Source organism: Galeopterus variegatus, unplaced genomic scaffold, assembly GCF_000696425.1.
Source record: "Galeopterus variegatus unplaced genomic scaffold, G_variegatus-3.0.2 Scaffold5382, whole genome shotgun sequence".
Classification (NCBI taxonomy): domain Eukaryota; kingdom Metazoa; phylum Chordata; class Mammalia; order Dermoptera; family Cynocephalidae; genus Galeopterus; species Galeopterus variegatus.
Window position 1 is genome coordinate 69,830 of NW_007731493.1, and position 20,445 is coordinate 90,274.

General features: G+C 39.9%; 1 protein-coding gene across 3 annotated transcripts in view; it reads right to left on the reverse strand.

Moving 5' to 3' along the window:
* The window catches only part of LOC103604768 (transient receptor potential cation channel subfamily M member 3-like), a 95,850-nt gene that overhangs the window by 31,013 nt on the left and 44,392 nt on the right, over positions 1-20,445 (reverse strand). The window contains exon 7 of one of the 3 annotated variants that reach the window (XM_008589337.1): positions 10,497-10,571. The exons of the other annotated variants lie outside the window; for them this stretch is intronic. Within the exon in view, the coding sequence (XP_008587559.1) occupies positions 10,497-10,571 (75 nt within the window). The remainder of the gene's footprint in view (positions 1-10,496; positions 10,572-20,445) is intronic. 3 annotated transcript variants of the gene reach the window in all.

A 20,445-nucleotide genomic window follows, 5' to 3' on the forward strand; every position in this document is an offset into this window, starting at 1 on the left:
GGGAGCAGTATCTTTCTCCATTCCTGGCCTCATGATGGAGGTTGGATGTGTTGTACCCTCCAAAACTCATGTGGAAATTTGATCCCCAATGTGGCAGTGTTGGAAACTGATTGAGTCATGGGGGCGGATCCCTCATGAATGGATTAATGCTCTCCCTGGGGGACAGGGGATTAATGAGTGAATTCTCACTCTATTAGTTCCCGTGAGAGCTCGTTGTTTATAGGATCCTGGCACCTTCTCTCTCTCTCTCTCTCTCTTGCTTCCTCTGGCCATGTGATCTGCTTGTACCCGCCGGCTGCCTGCCACTTTCCACCATGAGTGGAAGCAGCCTGAGGCCCACGCCAGATGCAACTGTCCTAGAATCATAAGCCAAATAAACCTCTTTCCTTTATAAATTACCCAGTCTCAGGTGTTTCTGTTATAGCAACACAAGACGGACTAAAAAACCTCAGGAGGAAGGATTTTTCCTAAACACATTCTTGGGCCTTCTCTGTGCCTTTAGTCATGTAAATTACAGAAGAATAACTGGGTTTGCTCCACTCAGTCTGGCTCTTCTTCTTGCCTGCGGGGAGCCTGAGATCTCCCAGCTCCTCCAGGGGCCCTGCCCTGAAAATGTGTGGTGAGATGAGGAGAGGAATGCTCACTGTGGGATTCTGCCTAATTCTGGGGTGCCATTAAGCCCACTTGGCCAATCGACCTAACGCCAGACCCACCCACTTGTCCCCTCTAAGTAATAAAAATGATATTTTTGGTTACACCAAGTACTACTTCTCAAATTGTTCAGAATTTGGATGAGAAAGAGGGGTACTATTTATTTTAGCCCCTCAGTGACCCTAACTCAATCTTCAGTCTAGCTCAAATGTTACCAGTTCCTGAGCCCTTTCCTAACTCCCTCAAGCAGTAGTAATTATTCATCCCTTTGTGGTCCCACTGTTTTCTCTTTTTTTTTTTAAAAAAAAAATGTCTTTTGGCAGTTATTTTATTCTGCCTTGCTTTAATGAAAGTGTTGTCCACTATTTTTTTAAAAAAATGTCTTTTGGCAGTTATTTTATTCTGCCTTGCTTTAATGAAAGTGTTGTCCACTAAAGTGTAAGCTCCTATGATAGAGATTCCCCTGGTTCCCACAGTGCCTAGCACTCAGAAAGTAGTTCAAATAAATGCTTGTTAAAATAAAGCGAAAATAAAATGTGCAATGTCTAGGATCTATAGCTTGGAACAGATGAAGGAACAGGAATAAATTAGCAGTTATAAAGGGAACGACTGTCATACCTCAGCACTATTGATGTATCCTGCTGAAAGTGGAGATGACAGCCCTTTAAGTGGTCCCATGTCCTTTCATAGGCCTTAATGACTGGGCCTCAGCAGTGGTCAGAGACCTCAAAAAGAACAAGGTGGGTGACCTGAGTGGGCTGTCATTTCACCTGCCCATCTAGATTATGCCTGGAAGAGTCCAGATTCTTAAGAACTCGAAGAGCCAATTTCACTTCAGCTGTCCTGCACTTTTAAATTGAAACCTCGCTATTTCTCAGAATTGGACCAAGCAAGGGCTACAAAGTGTCTCGGCCACAAGGGAGAAAGATGCAAACAAAGCTCTAAGTTCTTCCCCTTGCTGGGAGGGTGTCCATGCAGCTGTTATTTCCTCCAGTTGAATGAATATGAACTACATGACTGAAGTGGAAACCTAATTCTGTCCCTGCTGAGGTGACTGATATGTTGAAGCAGCTAAGGTGCTATAGGCTGGGGATGACCTTCATATACCATCAAGGTTATTAAAATAACCATCTGCCATTATCATATGAGTATATCAGACAAAAGAAAGGTATTGATTATTTCGGATCTAGTTACAGTACTTAACTCAATTTCTGACCCACAGTTGGAAAAAGTGATGAATTGTTTTTGTTTAATTATCTGGGCATCTTTTCCAAAGATAACTTGTCGAGTCCAATTTGATCAAATCTTTACTGTGACTAAATCCTCGGTGAGAAATATGGGTGACGATGTTGTGGGGAACCTTCTTTCCTCTGGTTTCATGTTTCATGTGAAGGGAGCTTTATTAGCATGACATATCTAGACTCTTATTAAATAACCTGATTGGTGGTGACTGTTGTCTGTTTCTTGATTAGATAGAACTAATCTACTAAGAGTCCTTCAGAGTGGAGGAATTAGCTTCTTTGTTCCCTTTCCTCCAGGGACCAATGCCACTCAGTGATCTTGGTAAAGGTAACTATGGTAGACCCAAATTTCTTCTTTGAGTGGGTGTCTGGGAGCTGAGGCAGTCAGGCAAATTCATTTGACCCTCACAATCACTTATTATCTCCAAAACCTTTACCATTAATAAAAATGATTATGTTGATCTCCATCTGCCTGACTCTAGTGTCTAACTCTCAGTCGATCTGAATCTTGTCCAGTCAAGAGTAGGGTATAATTTATTGGGCCTCCTCCAGCTCCAACACCATGAATTGCAAAATGGTCATTTCCGTTTCTGGCACTTTGCAGCAGCATCTAAAAACTTGAGTATTAGTTCAACTTTGTGAACGTGAACTTATTTTTTAAGTGCAAATATGACTTTCTCTGAAAGACAAATTTTTCTTGATGTTCTTATAGTTCCTTATAAGGAAACAACAGTTGCAACATGTTAAAAAAGCCAATTACAAATGGAGCTAAAACAAGGGTGCTTATGAATTTCTGGGTTGCTGTGAATGATTTAATGTAGTGAATTCCACTGGGCCAATTGACTGAACGCAGTTTCTCTGTCTCTAAGGAGAAGCAGCAGTTGCTAAGCACCTACCAGATGTCAGGCACTCAACCAGGAGGGTTGCATATGTTTACACAATCTGCTCAACAGACCTATGATAGAAATGTTATTATCCATCCCCATTTTACAGTTAAGGAAACTGAGGCATAAAGAGTTAATTGCAAAATTCATATAACCAATAAGTTTTCAGAACTGGGTTTTAAGCAGAGACCTGTAAGAAAATCTAGAGTCTGTATTCTTTGGATTCCACTGGGTTATTTATTTCTCACTAAGGGAACCATATCATTCATCATACAGTCAGGACACGTCTGCACGTGAAGGGGTCGTCATTAACAATTACTCTGGGCTGACAGGTATAAACTGGGACTATTCAATCCTGCACAAACCAGTATGCATGGTCACTCCAACTGGCTCATATTTTAGGGTCTCAAATTCATTTCTCGTAGCTTTTAAAAATTGATGTCAATCTCAGATATTTAAAAAGCGGTCTGAGATTGTTCATTGTTTTTTTGATGCTTCTCTTCCTGGCTGAAAGAGGCCAAGACTCACTGTTGCCCCTCCCTGTTGCTGGGGTCAGCCTTCTAGCTCCACCTAAACCACAGCTGTTCATTATCAGAGCTGTTCCTTTCTCTAGATACACAGAGGGATGAATCTCCAGGGAGAGGTTAGATCATTAAGCAAAGGAAAAACAGCAACAGTATAGCAGCACCTGCATAAATCCTGTAAGGAGAAAATATCAATTAAAACTTTTTTCTCATGTACTAGCATATCCTCCACGGTGCTGGAAATAAATCCCTTCTACATTCCTCTCTTATAAATAAATGCCTCATTACATTCTATCGCTTAAACTCTTCCAGGACGTAAAGATGAAGAATCAGGAGACAGTCACGGCCCAAGCAATGGGTACTTTGGGTCCTTAATCACTAAGTATTTAACCTTATTATCCTACTCTGTCATGCCTATGTGAAACAGCTGCTTGGCTTCTTCCTACTGCTGCCACCAAAAATCTTTTTGACTGCAATGATAAATGCTAATACTGTTGTGCTAGAAAGCGGGCTATCTTAATGTCATGAATAAGAAAGTGGCACTTTAAGGACTGCTCTTAAAACCATGATTCTAATGTACAAAAACTAGTTTGTCTATTGAAAATAATCACAAGAAGGGATATGTAGAAATCCCTGTTTCCATTATCAGCTCTTCTTATCAGCCCTCTTTGGTGTCTGTTCTGGAACTATGGCTCTGAATTTTAGCATGCATCAGTATCTCCTGGAAGAGCTATTAAAACATACGCTGCTGGGTTCCACCCCCAGAACTTCTGATCAGTTGGTTTAGAATAAGACCTGAGAATTTGCATTTCAAGAGTTTCCAGGTAATGTTAATGCTGCTGGTCCAGGGACTATACCTTGAGAACCAGTGCCCTAGCATAAAGCTGCAGAGAAAGAAGATTTTTGCCTGCACAAAGAAGTGAAATCTAAGACATGCTCCTTGAGCAAATTAAGGCAAAAATCAATGGAGTGGTATCGAAACACTCATGAATAATGCTTCCAGAAGCCTATTTTAAAGTCTAAACCAGGCATCAGCAAAGTTTCTCTGTAAAGGGCCAGACCGTAAATATTTTCAGCTTTGCAGGGCATATGGATTCTGTTGCAACTACAGTCTGCCCTCTGCACTGTGGGTTCAATCAGTTACTAATTGAAAATATAAAATAATAAAAATAAAAAATAATAATATAACAATAAAAATTACAAATGAAAACAATAAAGTATAATAACTATTTACATAGTATTTACATTGTATTAGGTATCATAAGTAATCTAGAGGTAATTTAAAGTATCTGGGAGGATGTTTGTAGGTTATATACAAATACTAAGCCATTTTATATCTGGGACTTGAGCAGATGAGGATTGTGGTATCTGCAGGAGGTTCTGGAACCAGTCCTCCACCTATACCGAGGGATGACTGAACTCAACTTGGTGGATATAGAGTAAAAGCAGCCAGAGACACTACACAAAGAATGAGCATGGGTACATTGCAATAAAGCTTTATTTACAAAAACAGATGGCATGATGGATTTGGCCCACAAGCTCTAGTTTGTCGACCCCTGGGTCTAACTAATGTGGAAAAAATGATTCATATAAGGCCACATCTGTTAGGTTGTTAAGCCAGAGCATGCCTGTGATCAATGAGAAACTAACCAATTTGGAAAACTGTGTAAGCCAAGCATTGACACCTGTTTCAGTTGTACGTGATTGATATAATATCACTCTAATTGGAAAATACACACTTTTCTTGTAATTCAGGCCCTAAAACTAGCTATTTGGAACTGTTTAAAATGTGCTACCACATCTCCCTATTTCAAAATGGGTTTCTCTTCACCAGTGAAAATTGCCCACCTATATACGAGTACTCAGTACATTCTCTGCTTGGTGTTTTGCCTAAAAATAAAGAATTTTTTTTTTCTGTGTAGCAGGATAATTTATTGAGTTATTAATTAATTTAGATTTTATTTTCCACTTGTTCTTCCTTCTTCTCATTAAAAAACGGCCCCTGAGGTGTCTTTTCTCAGGGAGGTTTGTGTTGCTGGCCAGAGCTGCTGGAAAGCAGAAGTTGCTGAAGAGAAGCTCTCTGGATGGCATTTGTAAAAGACGTAAGTTCACTAATGTCCTGAAAGGGAACAAGAGAAAAGTAGGTATCTTTGATGGGGGAGAGATGGGAGCAGGTGGGATAGGAAAGAAATGATCCAAGCTTGGGAGGGGGAGGAGGAAGCTGTAAAATATCTGATGGCCAGTCCCGTCTAGGTGTCGTCTTACTTGGCCCGTGAGCAGCATTAGGTGCAGGTGGCCATCATCTCGGAAAGCCATTCTTCACTCGTCTCTCCTCGTTTCCTTCTTACCTCACTAGGGTCTTTCCTCATCTCCTTGGCTGGGTCCTCCTCACCTACCTGGCCTCCGATATTAGGACTGTCCCAAGACTCAGTTCTTGGTCACTCGTCTCTCCTCGTTTCCTTCTTACCTCACTAGGGTCTTTCCTCATCTCCTTGACTGGGTCCTCCTCACCTACCTGGCCTCCGATATTAGGACTGTCCCAAGACTCAGTTCTTGGTCTTCTTCTCGCCTCTTCCTCTCATCTCCTTGGCTGGGTCCTCGTGTCGCGCCCGTCCTCCGATATTAGGACTGTCCCAAGACTCAGTTCTTGGTCTTCTTCTCGCCTCTTCCTCACCCTTCTGTTTAAAATTGCAGCCCCTTCCCTGCACCCCCTTTTTTGTACCCCCTTCCCTGCATCCCCTTTCCTGCCTTCTCTGTTTCTCTCCTCAGCAACTCACCACTATCCAATACACGATATATTTTACTTACTTATCTTACTTATTTTCCATCTTCTTGTCCCCAAATGTAAGCTCCATAAGGGTGGGAATTACCACAGGCACCTCGTGGGAGGGGGGGCTGCTGTGAGCATCCCATGGGATGCTGACCCTGAGCTGCTCAGCCCTGGGGCTGGTGATGCCAGCTGCAGCATGGGAGAGATCAAGCAGGCCTGGCCAATGACTGTATCAGTGCTAACCTCGGCTGAGGGAAGTTGAGGCCCTTTCCCAGTTTTCCAAGTACTCTGGAAGCATGAGAGAGATGGAGAAAGAGGTGGAGAGAGAGAAGAGAGAGGGAGAGAAAGGGGAGGAGAGGGACAGAGAGAGAGAGAGAGACAGAGAGAGAGAGGGCTCCTAAAGATTAAGATTGAATTTACCAAAAAATAGATGGAAGGGGCCTTGGAATTGGATTTATTTGAATTAAGAAAAAAAATTTATGTGACATTTTCTACATACCTAAGTTATGAACAATCATTTATTCTCCGTATCATACTTATTACTCTAATAATGGGAACAAATAAATCAACAGAACAAAATAAATCCTGTTCCATGAATGCCAAGAAACAGAATCTATGAATGGAAACACAAGGTGACAAGGGAGAAGCGAACTTTCTCCTCCCCCGAGTCCCCAGGCGGGCGCGCACGCGCAGTTGCTGCCCGCTCCCGCGCGCCCCCAGGATTCCGTAACGTGCACAGAGTCCACGTGCACAGTCAGCCTCTCTTCCTGGCTCTCCCCCGGGGGTTGTACATGCTGCTAATGAGGGAGCGTTCAGCTCAGATCTGCTTGATGACCAGAAAAACTGACTCCTCAGTCCTCACCTCCTTGTTTTAGCAAAAGCACACCTGTTTTTTCACCCTGCCTTGTTCCAGCACAAACAGCCTCCAGAACCCCAGTCCCTGGATGGACCCAGGGACCCCGAGGCTCCTGAGCCAACAAGAGTCGTTGAGTCCTCAGCCTGTGATTTAGGACTCGAATAACTGCCTGCTGGGTTGCCGCATGTGGAACTCCTTGCTTGGCTTTTGAAATCTGGCCTCCAACGCAGAACAGGAACAGCCTGTTCAGTGAGGGGAAGGGCTGGTTGTTTCAGCTATGAGCGCCAAAAAAATAAAAATAAAAAATCAGCTGTTTGCATATTTGGCTTTTATTGGGGCATGAAATCTCTATTTTCCTCATTTTTCTTGGGGTTAATGATCTTGAGCTGAGAGTTCAAGGTTAAAAAAATGTTATTCTGTTAAAACCTATGACAACTTTATTAGCCATCATCTGGGAGCACTACCTTAGTTATTCCTTAAGCCTGTATAAATTAGTCTTCACTTTTACATCCATTAGTTTCAATGGATTGAAATGATCCAAATAATATTTTTAAGGGATAGACAAATTATTGTCTATCAATAAGAAGGAACTTTGAAGGGTCTAGTGATAAATTCCCTGGCCTTGACCATGTTAAGCAAAATAAAATCACAGCCCACTTTTCTTTAAGACACCTAAGGAATGAGATACATTATCTTCTCTAAATACATCCCACTGTAAAATTGTTGATTATGGCAGAAAAGTACTCAGTCAGCACAAGTTTTCCCATTTATTTGATGTTTGCCTAACTTTCTAAAGTTAGCTATGCATTTCTACTGAGTGGATTGATCCTAATCTAGACTGAAAAGTGGCCATGGGCAATTATTACTTTGAATAAGTGGGGGGAAATCAATAGCATTTATTTTTCTATGTAAAGGGAAATATTGAAGCCATTGGCTGCTATAAAAAATATAGTTTCAGACTCTCTAAATTAGTAAGATGGAAATGATTGAATAGCAATTTTGATTCAAGAGGAACACAGTCAAATTTCCCACACTGAATGCTTTCATGCACATGAGCCGGAGTTAGGCATGGTGATCTTTGCCTGTTTGCGTTTCTATTTATTTTCCCCAAGTCTTTCTATGTCATTATTGTTTGATTATTTGTCCTTCGTTTATAGCTCTTAATATCTAAGCCCTTCTCCTACATGTCTATGCCTGGTTAGAAACCAGAGTTAAAAACAAGGACAGGAAAACTGAATATAGATATTTACAGAAACAATTTACTGAGCACCTACTTGCATGTGCCAGGCACTGCACTAGATTTTCAGGGTGGCAAAAATGAATAAGACACAGGTTGTACTCTGTAGGAGTTCGTGGTCTGCAGATGATGGGGGACGGTGCAGGCAGATGGACAGATGATCACTCTACCAAAAGAAGCGGGGCTATGATGGACACATATAGAGTGCTACAGGATACGGTGAATGTGCGTCCAGGGTAGGGATGGGAGCACTGAGATTTCTAAGAGGAGAAGATTTTGGAGCTGAGACTTAGAGGGAATGTAGGCTCTGGCCATATAGGTAGAGTGGGGAAAAGGTGGAAATTCAGCAAATGCTAAGAGGGACAAAACACATGGGATGGGGGATGTCATTTAAGGGAAATTGCGTGTAGCTTGAAATGGGAGGAGAATAAGTTCCACGTGGTGTTATGGCAGGAGAAGCAGCTAGGAACACAATAGATGAGAAATATGGAAGACCTTTCAGTTAGCAGTGAAGCAAGGAAGAGGCTGGGTTCCATCGAGAAGGTCCGTGTTATCATGATAGGAACCTAATACATGTGACCAGCGACAATAGACTTTGCTGCCCTTAATACCAAAATGCCGGTCAAACATTTGCAACCTAAATCTTTCTAATTGGAAAGGAGATCTCAGAGTTTTTCTCTTCATGCAAAAGAGATCCTAGAATGGTAGAGGGTTCTCCTGTTCAGACTGGTTTGTTTACAAGAATTACTGAACAAGTAATTCCAAAGTGGAAAAGCCCCTTTGCAGAAAAAGAGAGATCTCCTTCCTTGAATAGGAAAATGTGTCAGATAAATGAGACAGACAAGCACCAAGAAACAGGTTTTGCTAAAATTTGTTCTACTCCCCAAAGTTATTCTTTTGACTTCATTATCTTGATTGACAAAGTGACTTTTCGTTAACAAGCATAACAGACATTTCAATTATGTAGCCAGCTTCTATCGAGTCATTTCATAAAATGAAGAGAGGGTTTCGGGTTTAGACTGTGCTGTTTTCATCACACAAGTTATTCTTTCCAGGGGAGACCCTCTAAAAAGCAGAGAAAATCTTGAACAACACGTTCAGTTGAGAGCATCTGAAAAATGGCAAGTCATCACAGTCTAAAGTAAACTGATCATAAATTTGGTGTTTGTATTTTGGAAGGTCTTTTTCTTGGCTGAGACAGTAGAAAGTCTGTATGATTGGGCTGAACGAATTAGAGCATCCACAGAAGGCAATAAGATGTTCTTGTACGTGTAACCTGCCTAGAAGATGCTTAGCTTCCTTTTCAAGTCATGTGGTTTGACCCTGGGGCTGTTAGTTTATGAGAGTGTATTTCACTCCTTCCCACGTCCAGAGCTCCCCGGACGTTCTACTGCCTCTAACATACAAAGTTGTTCTCTCTTTCATGGGACAGTTGTGGGCTCAATGATGGAAATTTCCATGTTGTGGTTATCCCAATGCATTTGATGATGGTGCAATGATCAAAAAAGATGCCAGTGATGACAATTGAACGTCCCTTTGCCTTCCCAGCCTCCTTCATATATTCTCAGGCATAGGATGACAAAGGGAAGTCCACGAGTCACATGAAGAAAGACTGTAGCCATGGGTACACGATCAGGAGCTCCTCTGTTTGCCTCCTCCCATGCCCTCCTGTCCATCACCCTGTCCCATTTCCTCCTAGCGTTGTTCCTCCACCATGTGGCCCCTAACCACTGACCTCTTCTCAAAGTCCTGCTTGATGACTCCTTCCAACTGAGCCAATATTCAACCTGTGTCTGGCATAGAGTTGGTGCTCAAATAGTTGTTGAATGAAAAAATGACCCCCAAGCTCTCCAAGGTAACAATATTTCAGGGAAGACTATTTTTGAATGAGATAATGCTCCATATGTAGGATGGAAGGAACAAGGGTTTCAGAATCACATCAGCCTAGGTGTGTGCCCAGCTGTCTCACTGACTGGATTTAAGACAAGTGCTTAACCTCTCTGAGCTGCCATTTCATCAACTATAGAAAAGGAGGATAATAATCCCTACCTTGAAGGGTTTCTGTATTAAAGAGATAGTATATATGAAAATGCCTAGCATGGTGTCGAGAGCCTACACAAATGCTTATTTCCTCCTAGGAGTGTCCTGTGTGGTATCTTTAGGGTGATAAATAAAGGGAGTATCTAATCTCTGGTGTGGTTGGATGTCTGCAAAGAGAGAGAGATTAACAGCAGTCATAGGGAGTGATATGGCTAGAAATTTTCAAAGGAAGTGAATGCTTCTATGGCTACTTTCCTTGGTTGAGGTTCAAGTTGCTCATTAATTATACTTACCAATTGGGTCTAATTGGCAACTACCCCAAAATGAATAAAACAAGCGGGAGTCAAGAGAGAAAAACGGCAGGCATCCTGTCAAAAAATAAAATCTTTGAAATTTCTACACCCTATGGTTGGATACACATTTTATTAAAGCAGATGGATTATCCAATTTGTATAAATTTATACATGTGACTGCAACTCAAGTTGCACAGTTAGACCTATGCAAAACATCACACAGCCTTTCTGTACCAGGTATATGAATGTCTTGTGTCATCACTCCTTCTGTTAAATTAGTCCTTAAAATCAACATCCTCTTTGCTGGAGAAAGTATCTTTTATTATTCTGTTTCAGCCTAGATAACCGGTGGTGAGAGGGTTAAGTACGTTAACTCCCATTAAGTGCTTGCACCAATGCTTAGCACTTAGTAAATCCTCAAGAAATGTTAGTTGTTGTTATATTAGTTATAATGTAATTCTTAATCTTTCAATTCCGTGTCTTCCAGGACAGGCAGAAACTGGATTCTTCCTTTCCTTCCTTTTTAAAACATGTTTTTCTAACTTTTATAGAAATAAATATTCTATTTTCAAATGATTAGCTACTTTTGACCTAAAAGAACTATCCTTTCAGAGGGTAGTCTACTTTTTTTTTTTTTTTTTTACTTTTTAAAGAGGAACTGAGACAAATGCCAATGTGTTACTCAATATGTGTAATATTATTTGCAGGACTGATTCCCCTCACTTCTCTTTCTCTTACTGGCCAATATATAGATATAAAAATATATCTATTTCTATGACTCTATCTGCCTGTCTGTCTTCGAAGAAAGTCATCAAAGCCATTTTAGTATAATAGGTTTCCCACCAAGTTGGTTATTCTACCCCAAATTGGAAGATAAATTTAATGGTGATATCCTGTCTCTGGAGTTGCTAACTTACTAAACAGGGCAGCCTTGGGCTAGGTGGCTCAAGCAGCCTCCCATTTCAAATCTACGCCTCAGAGGAGAATCCCATGGACATGAGCAGTTCTGCTTCTCATGTTGCTTCCCTAGAAACAGCATTTAGGGAGGACCCCAAATCCTCACATTAGGTCTTTGGACCTTGCTTCCTAAGATCCAGCTAGACTTCCAGAGCAGCCTCAACCTGTGAGAGTAGTTGGGAGGTAGGGGACGAGCAGGGGTAGCTGGTTGGCGAGGGGCATGAAAGGGCTTCACTCACTTTTAGGGGACATTGCTTGGTCATTCCTCAGTGCCCATGGCCTGGCAAAGCTGCCTTCTTATAAGAATATACTCATTGGAGAAAACACAAAGCAATACTGCTCGAAGCACAGAATTTAAGGGTTAGTTCCTCTGGATTCTCAATAGTTTGCAAAATAACCAACCAAGAGTAACTACTGAACATTTTCCAGAAAGTTCCTAATTAATGTGCTTCTGAGAACATAAATTCAGCTTGCTAGGGCACACTCTCCAGGCTGGTTTACCACTGTGTATGGCAATTAGACTGCTTGCTAAATACTATGAGAAAAGCTTCAAATAGTCAAAAACAATACAAACCCTCCCGGAAATTTAGAAAAGCATTTGTTGATGGAACTGAGCACAAAATTGGCTTAGCTACGTCTTTCCTGCAGAGTGAACAGCATGCTGGTATTTTCAGTTTATTTCCCCCCCCAGTTATCAAACCTAATGAACAAAAGTTTAAATGACACTTTAGTGAAGATCAACCAGGGTAAGATTAATGGCATGGTTAAAAATGGAAATGTCTGGATTGCAGGTGTGTGTTGATTGTGTCCCCAATTGTCTCGATATTTTCTTAATTACTCTTCAGCACACAGTAGAGAAAATGGCCTCAAGGGAGAGAAATGAGAAATACAGGACTAAGCATTTTTCGTCAAAATGAAGTTGAAGCCCTAAATACCCTGCTTGTTTGTTGCTCAGGTGCATGGATAGCTTTTCCTTATTTTTCTTAGGGTGTTGTACCAAATAGAGTAAGAAAAGTACATCTCAAACTAAGGACATGTTGCTGAGCAAAGAACAGCAGACAAGAAGTTTGGAGTTGAGGTTTAGGTAAAGCTCTGCCAAGTTAATTGACTGCCTGAGTAGAGGCAAAGCATCTGACCTTCTAAGTGGCTTTCCTGTCTGCAAAATGAAAACAATGAACTAGATGAAATACAATATATACATACCTAATAGAGTCCTGTTTATCATTCTGATTCTATATGCTACTTTCATATCTCCCTAACATCTTCCTGTAAATCAATCAATAAAAGAGAATCAAGGAAACCTGTATCTTTTCCTTATGATTTTGATGATTGTATTTTCTGAGTAACTAACTCTAGTTCACATGTACTCCTTATTCATGCTTGCAGCTAAAATTTTACTTATGCAAATAGAGGAAGATAAACAATTTAACAAAAATAGAATAAATTTAGACTACATGCAGGAAATTTCTGGCTATTGAAAGCTTTCACCTGCATGGCTTGCAATCACTGCCCCTTTTCCACCTATCACAATCTTATTTAAACTCCCTCTGCCAGGTACCCCCATGAACATTCCACCCAGAAATGTTCTCTGGCTGAATTCCTGTTGTACTTTGATCATTAAAGGACATTTAACACTTGCTGCTCCATAATGCAGCTCTTTGCATGCTCAGAGGCTGTAGAGGGCAGAGGTCTACGCATGAGCTCAGATGCAGACTTCTTGAGTTTGCCACTTACTAGTAGTCTGACCTTGGACCTATTATTTGTCCTCTTTGTGCCTCATTTTTCTTATTGGTAAGTGGGGACAATAATGGTACCCACTTCAGGGATGTTGTAAGGATTAAATCAGTTATTTCTTGTAAATGGTTTAGACTAGTACTCATTAAACACAGTTTTTGTTACTGTTAACCTATTTGTAAGACTAAGTTCTTAAAGTACAGCTCTGCCTTATTTATCTTGCAACCCCTACAGAGCTGCATATATTATAAATGCACAAGCAAATACTGGTACAGAAAGAGCCTAGTTGAAGTATGGTCATAAGAAAATATAACAGAGGGAGCAATGACTATTCATTTTAAATGACAGATATTTTGAGTTCTCATTGTTGCCACCTTTTGAGAAGCTGAATAAATTTGATATGTATTTTGCCTCCATATGAAGCATCTTAAAAGTACATTGGAGTAAAGAGGGTATCAGGGCCACTTTTTCCACTGTGAGCATACAGACAATATTCAACATGAAATAGCTATTGAATGAGCTGCCCTAAAATGGGGAGCAGGACACTGAGAGAAGGGAGTTGGATCGGGGTGCCCAGTAGCATGATGAAAGAAAAAGGGACAATTCTAGCTCTACTAGATGGTACTCATGGTAGGGATATAAATGTTGGGCATCTTCAGTATCCCCAACGTAATAGGATATCTGGTTATGGCTAAGGATTGGGAATACGTTTAGTCCATTTTGTCATTCACCAACTCCAAAGAGGGAAGATAATTTGGGTTCTGATTTCAGCCATTATCAAACGTAAGCATCAAATCTGTTACATTGATTTCATAATTTTTACACACATCCTTTATATGTGAGAATATTGTTCTCTATAATGTGTCCTTAGCCAGCCTCTCTTCCCTTAGGTTTGCTGACCTGACTCTTTCCTTCTGTCTTAGAAGGAGCAAAGAATTTCCAGAAGACTGAGTGGGCAAGAGAAAAAAGAAAGTATGTTCAACATGACTGTGCTGGCTCCTTACCCATGGGTCAAGAATGATGTACCTGAGGGAGGAAGGAACCAAACTACTTCCAAAGGCCAAACTTCCTTCCTTCCTTCCTTCCTTCCTTCCTTCCTTCCTTCCTTCCTTCCTTCCTTCTTTCCTTCCTTCCTTCCTTCTTTCCTCTTCTCTCTCTCTCTCTCTCTTTCTTTCTTTCTATTATAAAAGCAACATCTGATCATTGTAAAAACATCAAGCAGTTTTTAGAGGTATAAAGTGAAAAGTGTCACTTCCTATCTTCGTTTCCTCACCTTGTCTCACTTTCTCGAAATTGTAACTAAGCATTATTCTCCTGTGTTCTTTCAGTTATTTTGTCAGCATATGCATGTATATATTTATAACTTTTTTTTTTTTCCTTTTTGTCTTTTTTCGTGTCCGGCAACGGATCGCAACCCTCAGTGTCGCGCCCGTACCGGACCGGGACCGGCCACGGGATCGCAACCCTTGGTGTTGCTCCCGCACCTCGCTCAGCCAGTGAGCGGCCGGTCTGTATGTGGGATCCGAACCCTCGGCGGGAGCGCCACCGCGCTCCCAAGCGGCGCACTGCAGCAGTGCGCCACCGGGCCGGCCCTATATTTCTAACTTTTAAAAAACATAAATGTGATTATACTGTTGTATAACTTTTAACGTTAGAAAATAAAAAAATATTTGAGCCCAGAGCTATTGTTATTCATAATAATTTCAGAGTATTTCATTGTATGTTGTATATAATTTGTTTAGTTGCTTACCTTTTAAACTTTCAGTTATTTCCATTTTATTACTGTAAACAATACTGTAGTAAACATATGTAGAATAAATTTCCAGAGGAAAACTTATAGGGTCAAAGGGTATGCACATTTAATAACTAATAGGGGCAGCTAAATTGTCCTCCAGATAAAGTTGTCCTATTTACACACTCACCAAAAACGTATAAATACATATTTCTGTATGCATTTATTGATACTAGATATTTTCATCTTTGGGTTTTTGACAATTTGGTAGGTTAAAACATTTCATTGTTGTCTTAGTTTTCATTTCTTTAATTATAAATGAGGTTGAGCATTTTTATTTTCTTCTCTATGATCTTCCTGTTGATATATTTTGCCCATTTTCCTATAGCACTTTTCACATTTTCTATTTGATTTGTGGACACTCTCTGCATACTATAGAAATTAGTTCTTTGTCATAGTTGAAAATATTTTCTTTGCTTTGCCATTTGTCTTTTAAGTATATTTATTGTATTTTCTAACGGGGTTTCTGATCATTTAACTTATTTTCTACTGTAACTTTGCTTGTATGAATGGCAAAGTCACAGTAACTATGAGTTTGGTATTATAAAATGATGAAGGGAAAAGAAACAAAAAAAATTTGTTTTACATATAGAATACCCAGACAGGAAAGGCAAGGTTTATTTTCGAAGTTCTTGCCTGTGGTTTTATTAAATCTGTATGGCAATAGATACTCCTAGGCTTTGTTCACTTGCCAAGATAAGAAGGGAAATCCCAACTGTCTGTAGATCTACCGTTTAGGTTTGACTGAATAATGCAAGCTAAAATCAAAAGAAAAACTAACTAGGGTTGGGTCAATAACGATATGTGTATCTCAGTCTCTAAAATGAAGTGAGCTCATTCACTATTTATCAAGAGGAACTCTAGTAATTAATCTTTTTATAATCGTCATCAGCAAACACACTCAATTATATATTTACTGTCACTCTGAAGGCTTCGAGAGCCCTTTAGTGCTGGCTCTATCTTGACAAATCATTAAGGGATTATTAAAGTACAGGAATGTCGGATTGGGTAATCAGTAGAAGGTGGCTTTAAATCCCTCACAAACTCATCTGCTTGTCAGTCTCCTTAGACGTTTCCTCAACAGAGTCAGAGGATGGGCTTCTCTTATTCCCAAAGACAGGTCTCTTGTCCTTTTCCCCCAACAGAGTCAAGGCCCAGTTATAACCTTTTCTTTCCAGGATGGATTTGAGAGACTGACCACCCTCCATTCTACTGCCTGTTGCCAAATTACAGTCATGTGTGGGTCACATGAGAATGATTTCCCAGGCTTCACCTTTGAAGCATTTAACAAGAGTACGGTGTTATAGAAACACAAGATCTGTTCTTCTACTTATTTTTAATATTTTGGGATTTAAAATGTTACCAAATGATGTGTAACAAAATACATGGTAAAGGATCCATCACAGAACACACACGCATTAGGCATGGCACAGCATATGCAATTATGTTGAGGCCAAGGGGTTCTGTTTGGGTTAGTAAACTTAAAAAGTTAACTCAGTCAGGATGGTCTAAAATAATCTACATCATTTTAGGCAGCCTGTTTCAATCTAATTTCCAAAGCTAATGTGAGAGACTTCAACTACTTATCACTGAAGAGCTCACAGGTGAAGAGTGAAAGAGCAAGAAATAAATCATATGTTACGGGAGCTATTTATGGGCAGGGTTCCCCAGTGAGTGTGTTGGAACATACAGGCATATATTATTTACTAATAGCAGGTATGTTTTATGTCATGTGCTGACTCTAGCCAATTCTTAATAACCACCTGGAATGCTATGATGAGAAGGTGTGCTGAAAACTACTAGCCGTCCCCCACTATGTATTCTTCCCTTCTAATTCCCTTTTGGCTAGGTGTTAACATGTGACAAAATACTGACTCATAGGATATAAGCCACCATACTGTGTGTGACTTCTCCATTGTGCTTTTAAAGGGAAGATAATGCCTCTCCCTTTTTCCTTTTTTCTGAGTCCTTCAGGCCAGAAGGTAGATGTCATGGTGAGCTCCCACAGACCATGCAGACAGGGATGGTAGAGCAAAAGAAAGAGGGAATCTGAATCCTCCTCACTGTGAGGCTTCCACAGCACATCTGAGCTAATGTTCAGAATAATATATGCATATGGAATAAACTCCTGTCACTTAACTATCCATTGAGTCATTGTTACAACAGCAGAACCTGTGTCCCAACTAAGGCAAAATGATTCTGAGCTGCATTAAGGCTCAGTGGGAAAAGTGTCATGCTATGTTTTCAGTATTGGCCAAGGGCAAGAAACCCAAAGACCTCCTGCCAGCTCTAATTGCTCACTATATGAACATACAAGATACTCCAAAAGGGGAAACTCTCCAGAAGAAAATCTCATTAGTAACTTGTACCTTATGTGCCACCAGTGACCACCCCAGGCTTGGCATCTCTGAATTTGCTATAAATACAAAGAAATGAGACTGGTTTAACAGTCATGATAATAGTGAAAGTAAATAATATATGTAGTATTTATGATATATATTGTTTATTTATATGTAAATAACTACAACCTTTAAAAACAGCTGCCCAGGAAAACATATGCTTTTTCAATGATGCTGCCATTGCCAAAACATTTTTGGAATTTTTCTGAAACTGTAAATTTGTACATTTCTTATCATATTATGATGGGTCAAAGCACTTAAACTCTTTATTGAACACTTATCATGTACAGCATTGATGTCAGTGTTGGTGTTGGAAAAGTTGGTAAATTTACCGAGGATGTCAGTGGTGCTCTTTAGGTAATCTATGTCAAATTTCCATGGCAAGTTGGCTTCATAATTTAACAACAGAAAAATACTAATACATATCAGGGAATTAGTATAGTCTAAGGAAATGAAAGATATACTGGAAATGGAATGAGAATTTTTGAAAAGCACTGCTTCATGAATTCACTTATTCACTCAAAATTCATATTTCTGCCCTGCCTTTTATTTTCAAAATAATTCTCAGTAATTTATAGACTAAAAATCAGAGTTCTCTTTGAAATCAATTTTGAACTCTTTTTCTACTAGAACCTCGATTTGTTAAAGTATTCCCTGGGCAACACCTTCTACAGAATAGGCTCTCCAGGGGCCCCTGGGTAAAGCGACCACATTTCTGGGCCCTTGCCCCTCCCTACAAGTCAGCCCATAGCTGGGGACTGTAGGATTTCTCTGAGCATTGAGGACTCTGACAGGGAAGCTCTTGATGTTAAGCACATTTCTGGAGTCACTGAGCCTGAAACATATAAAGCAGTGGTGCTAAGAGTGGTTACTGCTGAATTGGAAATTTGGATCGGATTTACCTCATGAGTTAGTTCTGCCTGTTAAGCAGGTTGGTATGTCTCAAATAAAAAGCCATTATGGTAGAAAGGTCAATTCAAGTCCATTTACAGTTTTCATATATAACCGAGAGCTCTAACACAGACAATGACTTTGGTCTTTACCTGGGAGAAAACAGGCTTAAGATTCAGTGCAAATGAAGTTAGACGTAAGGAAGAGCTTCTTAATAGCAAGTGACCTTAGGATCTGAAGGAGGTTCTGGGGCTGACATCCAGCCTGGGCTGTGGATTTACAATTCCAAAGTCTTTGTAGGTTTTCAATATTTTGAATCTCACTGCCACTCACTAATGATGCTTCTTCTACTTATGCCTATAAACTTGGATAGACTATTTTGGAAGGATGTGGTTCTGCCAAATGAAGTGAGGGCTATTGGAAAGATTTAGAAAAAGAAAAGAAAAGAAAACTCAAGGAAATATGTTTCCTAAGGGATGCTACTGGTATTGGGGCCAGGCAGTTATTCATATGAAATGAACCTGTGTACTGAACATTCCTGCTCCCTCTCCCATGCCATAATAAACACCAGAAATTGTGACAATCCCCAATCCCCTCTCACTTATTAAAGTGCCTTCTAGGGGAGGCAGTGTCACCCTAGTTGAGAATGACTACAGCCGTGTTTCAGAATTATCACTAAAAATAGTGGTAAAAGAACCAGGGTATAAATGACACAGTCATGAGTACTTATTTCTGATTATGGAAAACTCACTGAAACAAAATGCTTTAAATTGATATGTGTCACCTTGCAGAGATGAGGATTTTTTTAAATAAAATCTCCTGTGACCAGTTGGACTTTGCCAGCTTTGTGCATCAGCGTGTTCATGGGGTCCTTGTATCATACAACTCAGTGGGAAGGGGAAATATTTGTTCCCCACAATAAAGCATAACAGGATGACATTCTGTCCTACTGGGAACACCATTGTGATAGTTAGTATTTTTGTTAGTTCGTGTGAGTAAGCACTCTATCACAGATGAATAGGTGTGTTTGCTCAGGAACTTCATAATAAAGTGTCTTTTTTCCCAGAGATTTCTAAGTATCAATATCCTCAAATAGCAAATTTGATTATATTTTATGAATTCTGCAATCGTTTCTGCTACTTATTTACTTAGAAATGCCAAGCCCATTTGAATCTGCTGCTGTAGAGAAAAACGGGGTAATGGCTCCCTTGGCTGAGGCTGAGTTCAAATGTCAGACGTTACTCTGGGGCAAAGAAAAAACGGAGCATCAAAGTCTCTTTCAAGCAAATCTCAACAGTAGCAAAAGCACTGGTTATGAGACTCTAAACCTACCCAGACACGGCCATCAGTTAATATTGCAAAATTTGTATCTATCGATAAGGTATGCCTTGGGGAAAATAATCCCTTAGACTGGATTTAATCTGACGTAGATTTCATTTTCCAGTAGGGAGATGACAAAGTCAAAAATTTCTAGCTTCATAATAAAATTTCCTACATCCAAGACTGATGTTCACAATATAATTAGGTTTGCAATTCAAATAAAATTTCCATTCAGCCAAACCTAAAGTAACATCCAAATACAAAGGAGTAAGTAACACCTTAATCAAAAGGAGCCTAAAGAAAATTAGACGTCTGTTTTCTCCCTCCTATTTTCTTTTTGAATAAAATGGTAATCTGATATTGGCCCAAATCCTAATTTTTGAGATATATCTTGGGCCAGTTCATATTCAGCATAAATTCCGACACCCCTGACAAGCAGAGTATTCAACAATCCTACGTGACATTCGTGATTATTCTGAGACACTGATACACTTTGAATCTCTAAAGAAAGGTTAAATTTTCTCCATTACAGTCTGTTTACTCAGGCAGGAGGAACAACTATAGTTTAGAATATATTTTCAACAGTATAGAAAAAATAAAAGAGTTTTCTGGTTATTGTGCAATGACCAAGAAATTTAATCAATTGCTCTTTAACAAGTAATGCCACCAGAGGCTTGGTAATATGTACCAGAATATAATTTTAAGCCTCTGCCTTTCCTTGGCCCCTTTCTGTAACTAATGCGGTCCATGGCTTCTCCTTAACAAGCAGAGGCAGGTTACGACTTGTGGTAAAGTTATTCTGATGAGCACCCTGGACTTTTTTTTTTTTTTTTTTTTTTTTTTTTTTTTTTTTTTT